Below are 14,631 nucleotides of genomic sequence, written 5' to 3'. Positions count from 1 at the left end.
TTAGTATCGTATCGTGTGCATGTCTTAAATTATTGCCATTTCTCCCTCCAATTTTCACACCTTCTTCATCTTGGTCCAATCCCACTTTCTGCGTATAGATTATGTTCTGTGTATAGGTTAAACAAATAGGGTGATAAAATACACCCGTCTCACACCCTTTCCTATTTGGAACCAATCGGTTTCTCCATATTCTGTCCTTACAGTAGCCTCTTGTCCAGAGTATAGGTTGTGCATCAGGACAATCAGATCCTGTGGCATCCCCATTTCTTTTAAAGCATTCCAGTTTTTCATGATCTACAAAATCAAAGGCTTTGCTGTAATTAATATAGCACAGGGTGATTTCCTTCTGAAATTCCTTAGTCCGTTCCATTATCCAACGTATGGTTGCAATATGATCTCTGGTGCCTCTTCCCTTTCTAAATCCAGTTTGGATGTCTGGCATTTCTCACGCCGTAAGAACCTTTGTTGTAGAATCTTGAGCATTACTTTACTTGCATGGGATATTAAGACAATAGTTCGATAGCTACTGCATTTCCTGGGATCCCCTTTCTTTGGAATTGAGATGTATATTGAACGCTTCCAGTCCGTGGGCCATTGTTTTCTTTTCCATATTTGTTGACAATTTTTTGTCAAAATTTGGACAGATTCAGTCTCAGTAGCTTGTAGCAACTCTATTGGTATGCCATCAGTTCCTGGTGATTTGTTTCTTCCAAGTATTTTAAGAGCAGCTTTCACCTTACATTCTAAAATTTCTGGTTCTTCATCTTACAGTTCCTCCGTGAATGAATCTGTCAACCTGTGTCATCTCTTTTATAGAGTTCTTCAGTGTATTGCTTCCATCTTCCTTTTATTTCAACTCGGTCAGTCAGTGTGTTCCTCTGTTGATTATTCAGCATCCCTACTCTTGGTTTAAATTTCCCTTTAATTTCTCTAATCTTTTGGAAAAGAGTTCTTTCTACCTTTTTAGTCCTCTTCTATTCCTATACAATAACTATTGTAATAGTTATCTTTGTCCCTGCGTACTCGTCGCTGTATAGTTGCATTTAGAGTTCTAACCGTATTTCTGTCTCCTTTTGCTTTTGTTCCTTCTCTCTTTAACCATTTTAATCCATTGAGGTCTTTCTCTCTTTTTAACAAGAGATATTGTCTTTTTGCATTCTTCCCTGATAATGTCTCTGACTTCACTCCATACTTCTTCTGGTTCTCTGTAAACTAAGTTAAAAACTCAAATCTGTTCCTTATTTGGTCTTTATATTCTTCTGGGATGTTGTTTAATTTGTATTTTGGCATTATGATTGCTTTGTTCTTCTTCTTTAGCTTTACTCTAATTTTCAATATTACCAGTTCATGATCTGTACCGCAGTCTGCTCCTGGGCTTGTTTTCGCAGAAAGTATGGAACTTCTCCACCTTCTGCTACCAATTATATAATCAATTTGATTCCTATATTGACCATTTGGTGATGTCCACGTGTACAGTCATCTTTTCGGTTGCTCAAAAAATGTGTTTTCAAGAAACAAATTCACAGAATTCAGTAAGTCTTTCTTCTGCTTCATTTCTATCTCCTGAGCCCCATTTTCCCACAATTCCTATTTCTCTGTTCCCTACTTTTGCATTCCAGTCCCCCATCATTATCAGAACATCTTGTTTTGGTGTGTGATCAATTTCAACTTGTACTTCTGCGTAAAATCTTAACAATTCCTCTTCTTTTGCATTTGCCATTGGAGCATAGACTTGGATGATGGTTATGTTAATAGGTTTCCTGTTAAATCTCATTGATATCAGTTGCTCAGACCTTGCATTATAGCTCTTAATTGCCTTTGCTACATCACTTCTCACTATTAAAGCAACCTCATTTCTTCTTAATTTCTCATTTCCTGCATAAAATATTTTGTAGCTTAATTGAAAATGTCCCATTCCGTCCATTTTAACTCACTCACTCCAAGTATTGTAATGTTGATACGTTCCATTTCTTGCCTGACAATTTCACTTTCCCTAGTTCATGCTTCTCACATTCTATGTTCCTATTGTGTATGTTGTACAGCTCTGGACTCTCCTTTCGCATCTGTGCACATCAACCTCTGGGCTTCCTCTCGGCTTTGACCCAGCTGCGTCATTAGTCACGGTGCTACTCATACTTGTCCTTTGTTCTTCCCTAGTAGCTTGCTGAGTGCCTTCTGACCTGGGGGTCTCATCTTCCAGCACTATCTTGTACTGAATTTTGGATACTCTGTTCATAGGGTTTTCGTGGTAAGAGGTATTCAGAGGTGGTTTACCATTGCCTTCCTCTGAGTCTGGATGGATCTTAGTCTGGTGTCTCAACTTTGACCATTCCACTTTGGGTGCCCCTGCTAGGAATCTAGCTTGTTGGTCTAGACTCCTGATGGCATTGCTCTCAGCTTCTTCAACACTGTCAAACCCCCTCACCATGTTAAGGTGTGCATCCTAGAGGGGGTCCCCTCTCCTAATGAATCATTAAGAGGACCAACTAGTGCTCTCAGAACTTCAAACTTGCCTTTGCTTTGTCCTAGGTCCTCCAGGGATCCCTGGTCCAGCCGGACAAACAATTGTGGTTAAAGGTGATCCAGGTCCACCAGGTCCTCCAGGGCAGCCTGGATTGAAAGGTGTACCTGGACTGCCAGGCCCACCAGGATTGCCAGGTAAATTTCTCATTGGAGTTATTAGAAACTTGGTAAAAAAAAAAAAAAAACCGTCATTGCATATCTAACATTTGGATAGCTCCCTGGATTAAATAAGCTGTGGACCTATAATTGCTGAGAACTGAGGTATTCTGTTCAAGTTTGTTTGTGTCTATCCATATCTAGGCCCAATCGGTCTTCCTGGTGATACTGGGCGAGATGGGCTTCCTGGATTTGACGGACCAGGAGGGCGTAAAGGGGAGAGAGGACTTCCAGGTCAAGCAGGTATGGTAAGCGCTCCATCTCTGTAGAGGAGAACTTCAGGGACAGGGAACATAGGAAGCTGCCTGTGAATCAGACCAGTGGTCCATGCAGCTCAGTAATGTCTACACTGACTGACAGCGGTTCGTCAGGGTTTCTGGCAGGGAGCTCTGTCAGCCCTACTTGGAGATAGCAGCGATTTAACCAGGGACCTTCTGCATGCAAAGCAGATGCCCTACCACTGAGCAATGGCCCTTCCCCTGTGGTGCATGGAAACACAGAGGCACATGGTCTGTTTGTGGAGCAAACTGATTGGCCAGAGTATCAATTACCGTACAGTTGTGTTTTAATAAATAAATAACAGGATATTTTGAAGGGTTTTTTTAGATAGGTTTGTTTGTTGCATCATGCCTTTCCTCCAAGGATACATGATTTCCCTCCCTACGTCTTGTCTTCACAAACAACCCTGTGAGGGAAGCTATGCTGACAAGCCCAAGGTCCCCCAGTGATCTTCATGGCTGAGTGGGGTAACCTGTGTCTGAATGTAGTAAATATATTCATACAGGTAAATTTAAGCAGGTGCTCTCTAGAGGCTTTCTGATGCAGCCCTCTGTTATCTGCAGAGTAGAAAGAGCCATCTCTAAGGGGAAGGTTATATGTGCATGAACTGGAGGTATTATCTTACTGATTTATTTAACAACATTTGATTGTAATAAAACACCTAAGTGGCTTGCAAAAAAAAAAAAAAGTTAGGAAAATGTGGTTTAATATGTGAAGCAACATGTTTTAACCAAAGTACCAGACTGTGAAAGTACGTGAACTCTAAAATAGAGGAATGCAAATTTAACTGATTTTTTTTCAGTTGAAATGCACAAGGGTATGAGAGCAAATTCTCATTAGGACTGGGGAGCATTTTCAACTTCTTCTAAGTCAGGGTGTGTGCACGTGCGTCTATTTGTTTTTTATTTCAGAGAATGTTTATCTCACCTTTCCACTCTTGACACAGTGCTCAGAGCAGTTTACAATAGTTTTAAAAGACAAAACACAATGCAAGAACAACAACTTTTTAAAAGCAGAGACACATACTGTAAACCAGAAGCAAGGAGCCTCCAGTCTGCAGGCCAATCTTGGCCCATGAGGCCGTTTTACCAAAACCATACCCATTTGTCAATCATCTGGCATCACTGGGTGACATCAGATGATGGGTGGAGTTCAGTCATGCCGGGTGCTGCTTTGCTTGCTGGGGAACGTGCTGCTGAAGTAGACCCTTGCAGAGAGCAGGATTGAACCCTCTGCTCATTGGCAGGTGAGCTGAGAGCTGAATCCTGTTGGTGAAACAGACCCCTGCAGAGAGCAGGATTGGAACCCTCTGCTCACCAGCTGTTCCCGACAGCGACTGCACTGGCAAAGCAGACACCTCACCTCACCTCATGGGTCAACTTTTAAAGGGTGGACAGAACCGCCCACCTATCTGTCACCTGACATGGCCTCAGATAATTGACAAGTGGGTCACCCACCCACCTATTAAAGTTGGTACGCAGACTGGGAGGTGATAAAGATCTGACCCACTGGGCCAAAAGGGTTCCCCACCTTTGCAGTAGATGAACCAGTCTAAGAACAAAGATATCAACCACTAAAAAACACAGCCTAGCATGTAAAATGCTTGCCTAAATCAATTATTGGTTAGGCAGAGGAAAGCAAAGAGAGAAGGTGGGGAGCTTCATAGCTTAGCGCAGACACAGAGACCATGGCCCAGCTAGTCTTGCTTCGCCCACCATCAGGACATTTTAAAAAGCCACCTTGGCAGATCTTAGGGACTCTGCCCATATATTTAAAGCCCTGTGATGCCACTTTCACAGTCAAGGCTTCCCCCAAAGAGTCTTGGGAATTGTAGTTTTTTAAGGGTGCTGAGAGTTGGTAGGAAAACTCCTATTCTATGTGGGGGTGCTCCTGGATCCATCTTTGTCACTAGAGGCCCAGGTGACCTCCGTGGCTAGGAGTGCCTTTCACCAGCTTCAGCTGGTAAGACAGCTGTGGCTGTTTCTGGACCAGGATAGCCTGACCACTGTTGGCCACGCACTGGTAACCTCCAGGTAATGCGCTCTATGTGGGGCTGCCCTTGAGGTTGGTCCAGAAGTTGCAGCTGGTGCAAAATGCGGCAGCAGGACTGCTCACTGGGGCAGGGTATCGCCAACATGTCACCCTGCTGCTGAAAGAATTGCACTGGCTGCCCATTTGCTACCGGGCCAAGTTCAAGGTTCTAGTTTTGGTGTACAGCTTGGGACCAGAATGCCTGAAAGACAGTCTTACCCCTTATATACCCAGTGAATCACTGTGCTCTGCAGGTGAGGGCCTCCTGCAGATACCTTCTTATCAGGAGGTCTGTTCCTCACAACATAGGAAATGGACCTTTAGTGTGGCAGCACCTACCCTGTGGAATTTCCTCCCCTTAAATATTAGGCAGGCACCATCTTTGTTATCTTTTTGGCGCCTATTGGAGACTTTCCTCTTTCAACAAGTCTTTTAAGTTGAGACCTTATCCCAGTCTGCGTCTGTGTTGGAATTGCATTTTAATATGTTCTTAAACTTTCTTTTTTTAAATGTTTTTAATTTTAAAAGAAGTTTTGATAGTTTTTTTTAAGTAAACGTTTTTGAAGATGTTTTGTTTTGATGTGTTTTAAAGTTTGTTTTTATGATGTTTTAATATTTTTAGTGCTTTTATTTGCTGCCCTGGCCTCCTGCTGGGAGGAAGGGTGGGATATAAATCAAATAATAATAATATTCCCATCACAGAGCTACAATTACAGAATGGTTTAACGTTCAATCCCTCTTCCCAGGGAACACTGGGAATTGCAGCTCTGTGACGGAAATAGGGGGTCTCTTAACAACTCTTCACAAAGGATACTGCTCAGGGTTCTTTGGGGGGAAGCCATTACTGCTGAAGTGTTATAATGGTGGTTTAAAGGTGAAGTGCAGATGTGACTTACACAGTTTGGCAAAGCCACACCTACTTTCAGCTAGCTTAGCCCACCAAGTGTGGTGTCTCTTTGCTTCAGAACCTTTTGATTCATGCATCTTTACTCTGGATCAGAGGAATTATCCGCTTTGTTTATCCTGCACAAACAGGTCTCCGGGGTTCTCAGGGCCCCCCTGGTCCAGACGGATTGCAAGGACCACCTGGTCTCCCTGGGGCAGCTTCCGTTGCTCATGGATTCCTCATAACTCGCCACAGCCAAACAACAGACACCCCACTCTGCCCACAAGGAACCAGTCGGATTTACGATGGATTTTCTCTTCTCTACGTGCAGGGGAACGAGAGAGCCCATGGGCAGGACTTGGGTGAGACGTAGTCTTTGCTGTGAATGTGGGAGGTGCTTGTGGCAATGGAAAAGTAGAGAATTGTTTTTACAAGCTTGGTGCACTAATAAACAATAACAGCAATTTGTAATTATCATGGTCCAACCAGGGTTCAGTGGCTAGCTGCCTGGGGTTCCCATTCCCTGTGCTCATCATGTTTTATTGCATGACATGTGCCATTAGCACATAACGAACTGATCGAGCTTAAATTGCCCGGTTAACTTATGGAACTGCTGGGAAGGTTTGGTGACAAATGCTACATTTGGTGACTTTCAAAGAGTCAGATCAGGGCTGGCCAACATGCTGCCCTCCACGTGTTATTGGGACGCCCAACTCCCATCTCCTCTGTTGGTCATACTTGGTGGGAATGATGGAAGTCGGCATCCAACAGCGTCAGGAGAGCACCTTGTTGGCTACCCCTGGGTTGTCTGGGTTAGACAGATTCACGGAGGAAAGCAGCCAGAGGAGAGAATATGAAGGCAGGAAGAGATAAAAGGCCGAGTCAGCCCCGGTGGTGAGCTGAAGCCTCACTGCCTCTTAAAGGCTAGTCTAGTAATGTGAGTGTGCTGGACAGCAGGAAAGAATGGCAGAAAGACTGCAAGAAGCATGTATGCTGGAGGACACACCTAAATTAAAATGCTTGGGCTAATAGAAACATGTTTATGTGGCACCTAAAACTCATAACTAAGTTTACCACCCTGGGCTTCTGCTGGGAGGAAGGACAGGATATAAATCAAATAATAAATAAATAAAAATAAATAACTAAACTCCAGGTGTTCAGATCTATGGTGGCTGGTCCGGGGTGGGGGGGGTTACCACCACCACAAAGCCCTTCAGTGGTGGAGATTACCAGCGTTTTGAATTATGTCTGGAACTGTCAAGGAGGGGTTGGAGTTGGTGTACTGAGCTAAGTTGTTGAAATGTGCTTTCTGTTACTTGCACCACTTGGGTGTTGAAATACTTCTGCTACTCCCACCTATAATCTAGTAGAATTTTTTTAATTTGCGAGATAAATTTGTGACAACACCTAGCCCTTATTAGGAATGGATCTAATGATGTCACTTTACTGTTGTGGTTATAAAACACCATCCGTGCTCCCACCCACCCACACAACTTGGCATTTATCCAAGGACCACAATTCCCTGAACTAAAAAGAGTAGTTAACCAGAGGTACTGATTTGTAGCTGGTCTTTGCCTGCGCAACAGCTGTGAGACATAGGGTGCTATGAATCCCATTCTGCAGATGGTGAACTGAGGCTGGGGTTTGCCTAGAGCCCCAAAATGAATCTATGGCAGAGGAGGGGATTAGAACCCAGGGTCTCCTTCACAAATGCCTGGGACACATCATCTGGCCCAGTGGTTGGGAAGACTCTTCTGCAGGGATCATGGAAAGCCTTTTCCAACCTTGGTTACCCAGACGTCACTGGACTGCAAATCCCATCAGCCCCAGCCAGCATGGCCAATAGTGGGGATTGATAGGAGGTGTAGTCCAGCAGCATTGAGGGACCCAAAGGATGGAAGCAGCTAGGTTAGGGATTATATCAAGATCCTCTACTGTCATGAAAAGCCAAAAAAAAAGTAGTAGTCTCACGCCTATAAAATTGTGTCTTTCTTTTGCCAGGCACTGCTGGTAGCTGCCTCCGCCGTTTCAGCACCATGCCGTTCATGTTCTGCAACATCAACAATGTCTGTAATTTTGCATCTCGGAACGACTATTCCTATTGGCTCTCCACCCCTGAGCCAATGCCAATGAGCATGGAGCCTTTAACCGGAAAGAGCATCCAACCCTTTATTAGCCGGTGAGGATTGGGATCTGAACAGAGACAGAGAGAGAGAATGCACGTCTCTGTGATTTGATTTTTCTCTAAATGGCTGTTGGGATGAGTTGAAGATGGAAAGGCTTATCATAAGATAGAACCTCTCAAAGCCATAGAAACCCTTAAGGAGCTATCCATTTATGGATAAGGCTTTGTAACTGGGTGGGGAAGCAGACTGCTGGGCAGGTGATTCAAGACAGATTAAAGAAAAGTCTTCCTCGCACAGCATGTAATTAACAGGGGGGGAGTCCATAAAATGTGGCTTAGAGCAGGGGTCCCCAAACTGTGGTCCATGGACCACCAGTGCTCCATTCAGGTGGTCCGCAGGGTGTCTGTAAAAATACACTTAGAAGTCATATAGCTTCTAACAAAGCACATTTTTAAAATAAGTTTTAAATGTATTTTTTAAAAGATGCGTCGTTTTTAAGAATTTTTAAAATATGTTTTATACAGTAGGGCCCTGCTTTTCAGTGTTCCGCTATTACGGCTGCATTCAGTTCGAGTAATTAGAGTAAGGCCCCACTCATACAGCGCTTGTTCTGCTATTATGGCTTTTTTCAGGCATCGGGCACCATTTTATTGACAGAGTTCCGCTTTTCAGTGGGTTTCACTTTTCAGCGGGGGTCTGGAACGTAACCCACCGTATGAGTGGGGCCCTACTGTAGATGTTTTTAGTGTTTTGGCTTTGTTTGCTGCACTGGGCTCCTTCTGGGAGGAAGGGCGGGATATAAATTTAATTAAATTATTATTAACAATAGCAACAATATTTATTTCAATGGCTACAAAGGGCAGAAAAATAATTAAGTGGTCTGCCAAGACCCTCTGCAGTTTTCTAGCATTCCATCAGGAAAAAAGTTTGGGACCCACTGGTTTAGAGATTAAAGGCACAATCCAACTCGCATTTACACCAGGCTGAGGGGAAATTGGATGCAGTAGATCTGCAGCTGAACTGACTGGATCCCAGCTGAGCTGGGACCTAGCCTGCTCAGCCAAGACCAGCGCAAGTGGAGTCGGCATAAGGTGACGCAAGGCCTGAAAAGGGTGTGTGTTGAGGGCATGTCAGGGGAGGGGCCAAGGTCAGAGGACTTAGGCGACATCTAACATGATTGGAGCGCTCCTGCAGGTCCCAATTCAGGCAGAAGTTACGCTGGGAAAAAGGTCAGTCTAAATTGCAATAGAAGTTAATGGAGAGGGCTTACTCCCCGTTAGGGATATTTAAAAGAAGAGGCTTCTGATTTCTGGCCCCTGCATGCAGCTCCTGGACGAGCTGGTGTTCAGCAAACCCAAAGGCTCCTGAATGGCAATTGGATGTGGCAGAACTTTACACCAACTTCTCTTGCTCCAGCACAACTTATGCCAGCTTCCTTTGAGTTGGATTGCTCTGTATGGTTGTAGCCAATGTTAGTCTTGCTCTGAGTAGACCCACTGAATGAATGAACTTTAATCATGTCCATTAACTTCAGTGGGCCTACTCTGAGTAGGACTAGCATTGAATACAACCGTAAGGGTTGTATTCAATCTTAGTCCTACTCAAAGCAGACCCATTGAAATGAAAGAACATGACTGACTTGGGTCCATTAATTTCAGTTTGCCTACTCTGAGTAGGACTTAGTCATTAATTTAGTTAGGGTATTAATGCACCGCCCATTAATCAAGCCCTCTGAGCAGATCCAAATTAAAATCAATAAAAGACAATCAACAGTCAGCTAGAACAATCCAGAAGCTGGACTATCACTAAACATTCGCGTAAAGCCATAGGAGGCAGCATAAGATCAATAAAACTGCAAGTGAGCCGGGGGGGGGGGCACATAATTAATCTAATAAAAGGGCCTGGAAGGATGACCACAAAAAGAGTCTTCACCTCATGTTGAAAACATGGTATTGTAGGTGCCAGGCAAGCCTGTCTGGGGAGGGCATTCTGTCAACAGGGTGTCACCACTGAAAAGTCCCTCTCCCTAGTGACCACCCACTCAGTGGGGGAAGCTGTAGATTTCAAGGGGAGTTGGACACATTCATGGAGGAGACATCTACAAATAGCTGTTAGCCACGATGTAGACCAAGGATGGGGAACCTCTGGCCCTCCAGATGTGGGTGGACTGCCATCCCTGACCATTGACTTTGCTGGCTGGGGCTGCTGGGAGCTAGAGTCCAACAATGTCCAGAGAGCCAGAGGTTCCCCATCCCTGATGTAGAACCTCCATGTTCAGTGGCAGTCTGTCAGCTGCTGGCGAGCAACAGTGGGAGAAAGCGATTGCCATCATTCCCTCCTTGTAGGTTTCCTAGCTGGCCACTGGGAAGCAAGATGCTGAACTAGATGGAACTTTAATCTGATCTAGCTGGTCTTTTAACACAGTTTCTTTCCAAATCTTTTTGCTTCCCCCTTCAGCTGTACAGTCTGTGAAGCTCCTGCCATGGTTATAGCAGTCCACAGCCAGACCATTCAAATCCCATCATGTCCACAAGGTTGGAACTCACTATGGATTGGTTATTCTTTTATGATGGTATGTACCTTCACTAATACTTTCATTAATATTATTCCAAGCTCTCTTCAGGAGTTCAGGGCAAATGCATGTCAGTTTAATGAGGGGAGGATGCAGGGAACATGCTCAAGCCTCACCCCTCCCCAACATCCCTGCACACTCCAGACAAACCACAGGCTGTAGCTATGGTTTGTTCTTGGCTTACTCCTCATGGTTTGGGGAAAACAAACCATGAGATTGCGTTTAGAGGTAATACTAAGCCAAAACCATAGATTAGCTTCCAGTGGTGGAGAGGAACAAAGTGGCTGCAATTTGCCCCTGTGCACCAGAATACTTGCTTGTTCATGGTAAACCATAGTTTGGCTTAGCTTTATCAGCAAACAAGGCCAGTAACATTGATCCAGCTGTTTTATTTCTTAGCACACCAGTGCCGGTGCAGAGGGATCTGGGCAGGCATTGGCTTCTCCTGGTTCCTGCCTGGAAGAGTTCCGCTCAGCTCCCTTCATTGAATGTCACGGTCGAGGGACCTGCAACTATTATGCTAATTCATACAGTTTCTGGCTGGCAACTGTGGAGATGGCAGAAATGTTTAGGTAAGTGTACCTTAAGTCCACTATATTTTTTTGGAAAGTTGTTTGTCTGTTCACTGTGCGTTTGGGCACCTCTTAAAATATCTTAAAATATCAAATTTTGTGCAATGGTTCCTGAGACCAAGAAGCAGATTTTCATCCATTTTAGATATAATTGGATCCATGTTGAATCAAGATGGCAGGCTGAGCCTCTCAAAACAGCATTGATTTTAGCCACTGATTTCAAAACTGCACTGATGTTTTGGTTTCTTAGAACTCCTGAGCGATGCTGGGTACAGGGCTATATATATATAATCGTTTCCCATGTGTGCACGAGACCTGCATGTACAGGGATCCCGTGAGGTCAAGGCTGGCCAATCTGGTGCCCTCCAGCTGTTACTGGATTCCAGTTCCCATTAGCCCTGGTCAGCATGGCCAGGAACGATGGAAAACCACTAATGTAGCTGGAGGTCCACTTCTGATGAAGAAGCTTGGTACACCTGTCAAAGCGAAATCCCATGCTGCACAACCATAACTTGCTTTTAGGATAAGGAAGCCATCTAAACCTATGTCAGGGGTGGGGAACTTGTTGCCCTCCAGATGTTGTTGGACTACAAATCCCCTCAGCCCCAGCAAGCATGGCCAGTGGTTAAGGATGGTGGGAGCTGCAGTCCTACATCCTCTGGAGGACACTGCATTGACTACCCCTGCACAGGACATAATAACCCTGCCAGAATATTAAAATAATCCTTGAAGGCCCTACTCTTGAGTTGCTCCACCAACAGAGATGAGGTGTATATATGTCCTGACACAGGGCCTTTTCTGTGGTGGTGCCTGTGAGGCGTCCTTCCCTGGCTCTCCCTGTCAGGTTCCTACCTGCTCGTGGTTACTGCCTGTTTCTAGGCACCACCAGGGACTCCACCAGTCCGGACCACTCTCTCTTATGGTTACTCTCCCCGCTCTAGCACAGATCTCAACAGATCCCCCTGTTGCCATGAAAACCCTATTCGTAGGGTCACCATAAGTCGGGATCTACTTGAAGGCAGTCCATTTCCATTTCATAGGAATAAAAAAATGAAATCGACTGCCTTCAAGTGGTAAGCGGTATTCAGAGGGGGTTTACCATTGCCTCCCTCTGAGGCTGAGAGGCAGTGACTGGCCCAAGATCACCTAGTGAGCTTCATGGCTGTGTGGGGATTCGAACCCTGGTCTCCCAGGTCGTAGTCCAACACTAACCACTACGCCACACTGGCTCTCATAGGAATAAAGGAGGCTGCCTTATGCTGAGTCAGATCCATTGGTCCATCTAGCTCAGTATTGTCGACACTGGCTGGTAGTAGCTCTTCTCGGGATTCCAGGCGGGGGTCTCTCCTAGCCCTCCCTAGAGATTCTAGGGATTGAACCTGGGGCCTTCTACATGCAAAGGAAATGCTCTTCCACTGAGCTACAGCCATTTCCAGAGCACATTCTCAATCTAGCCTACCTCACAGGGCTGTTGTGAGGATAACATAGCAAGTAGGGAAGAACCTTGAATGCTTCTTGGTGGAAGGATGTGTGCTTTTATCTGGAAGCCGCTGTGAGTTCCAGTTTTGGAAAAAGGGTGGGGTAAAAATAATGATAATAAATAAATAAAATAAGGATGGTAGAATCCTGATACAATATTGGGCTAGAAGATCTGACTCAGTTGAAGCTAGGTGGTGTTCTTAAACTGACTTTCATGTGTCCTCCTTTGCATTTCTGTCGACCAGTAAACCTCAGTCGGAGACCCTGAAGGCTGGAGACCTAAGGACGCGTATTAGTCGATGCCAAGTTTGCATGAAGAGGACGTAATGCCTTGGGGACTTTTTTAAAGAACAACTCAAAAATCTTATGGTGCACTGTCCTTCAGCTATAACAATGGTGCTATTGTGCAGAAGAGAGAGAGAACGTTTTCAAAAGAAAATGATAAAAAAATCTGACAATGCAGATTCCGGTGTGCTTCTCCTCAAGTGCCATCCCAAAGGTGGTCTTCTGGTGCATTTTTTTTTTTGCATGTGTGGATCAAGGGAACTGACCTCTTGCAAAATATTGGAGACACCTGAGGGTCACTAAGGATCAGAAGGTGACATTAACACTTCTCCCCATCCACCCCCAAAGGCTGAGGGGGCACTCTTTGAAAAAAGGCCCCAGAGAAAAAGGAAAAACTACAGAAACTGCAACCTTGCAATGCACTGGGGTGGTTCAAATGAGTAAACTCTTCCGAGAAGCCCAACTTCATGGTGCTACTAACCCTGCTGTATCCCAGGTTTTTAATATGAAATGTGTAAGCTTATTTTTTTTCCTGTGTAAGTAATGAAATGTGTATATTGTGTAAACACATTTTTTTTAGTTTTCAACTTCTCAATCCTTTAGACACAAACCAGCCTAAAATCACTGATTTCACCAAAATAAACCAAAACCTATATATAAATATATATATATAAATACCCACTTAAAGCAGGAAGCAATGTTGTATAGTCAATAAGTGGCAATGAGAGGTCTGTTTTTCTCTTGCACCTAACTACTACTGAGTTTTAAAAGTTTATTTTCTTCCCTGAGTTCTGTTCATATTTTATTTGGAAAAGGTATAATAACTCTGTAGCCATTTTTTTTTAAACGAGGCTGTTAATGTCAATATTGTATGCCACACTATTGATGATTATATTTGTCCTTAAGAAGCAAAAAAAACCCACATAAATATTTTAAAGGATTTTTTAACTTTTGCATATTCTGTGAAATATTTGAAATGTTCAGTCATGTCCTACATTCCAGCCTGCCCCCAAGCTGGTGCCATCCAGATATTTTGGACTACAGCTCCCATCATCCCTAACAAATGACCATGCTGGCTGGGGCTGATGGGAGTTGTAGTCCAAAACATCTGGATGGCACCAGACTGGGGAAGGCTGCAAAAGTTCTTCTATAAGACCGGTAAAAATGTTGTATTCATTGATACAGTAATAGCTAACTACCCCATGGAAAATATGCAAGTAACATAAGTTTATAAATATTATTCATACACACATTCACACACACACAACCACTTTTTCAGTAGTGATGCCTAGTATTTAACCAGAGTAACTGTATACTTTGAAAATCCTTTTGAACGAAATAAAGTGAAAATTGATAAAAATTGACCCTTTAATACCTGCATGTCACTTATTCAAGGAGTCTCTTTATGTAGCGGATCCCTACAAGTCTGCCATTCCTTTCATGGTAGTAGATAAACATCACACTTCTTATATGGTTAGGTTTATTAAATTTATATATCGCTTCCTACTATTATCTATTCCTGTTTCTGCAATTTATATCCTGCCGTTCCTCCCAAAGAAACTCAGGGCAGCAAACACATCAAAACATCCTAAAAACAATCTTAAAACATTCTAAAAACAGTTTAAAACAATCACATTCTCTCTGCCACTGATTTTGGGGTTCCCAGGAATAGCCTCTTTCAGCTGTCAAATGCCTGGGTAAACAGGAATATTTTTAAGTTCC

At 43.9% G+C, this 14,631-nt stretch overlaps 1 protein-coding gene across 2 annotated transcripts in view; it reads left to right on the top strand.

Moving 5' to 3' along the window:
• The window catches only part of COL4A5 (collagen type IV alpha 5 chain), a 170,689-nt gene extending 156,421 nt beyond the window's left edge, over positions 1 to 14,268 (top strand). For both annotated transcript variants that reach the window (XM_061599001.1, XM_061599000.1), the window contains exons 46-52: positions 2,530 to 2,658; positions 2,824 to 2,922; positions 6,025 to 6,237; positions 7,877 to 8,054; positions 10,459 to 10,573; positions 10,973 to 11,145; positions 12,870 to 14,268. In XM_061599001.1, coding sequence (XP_061454985.1) covers positions 2,530 to 2,658; positions 2,824 to 2,922; positions 6,025 to 6,237; positions 7,877 to 8,054; positions 10,459 to 10,573; positions 10,973 to 11,145; positions 12,870 to 12,951 — 989 coding nt within the window. In that variant the 3' untranslated portion in view covers positions 12,952 to 14,268. The remainder of the gene's footprint in view (positions 1 to 2,529; positions 2,659 to 2,823; positions 2,923 to 6,024; positions 6,238 to 7,876; positions 8,055 to 10,458; positions 10,574 to 10,972; positions 11,146 to 12,869) is intronic.
• The last annotated feature ends 363 nt before the right edge of the window (positions 14,269 to 14,631 follow it).

The sequence above is a fragment of the Rhineura floridana genome, chromosome 16 (genome assembly GCF_030035675.1).
Source record: "Rhineura floridana isolate rRhiFlo1 chromosome 16, rRhiFlo1.hap2, whole genome shotgun sequence".
NCBI classification, from domain to species: domain Eukaryota; kingdom Metazoa; phylum Chordata; class Lepidosauria; order Squamata; family Rhineuridae; genus Rhineura; species Rhineura floridana.
The sequence above is the reverse complement of the archived record's forward strand: the minus strand, read 5'-3'. Positions and strand labels throughout refer to the sequence as shown.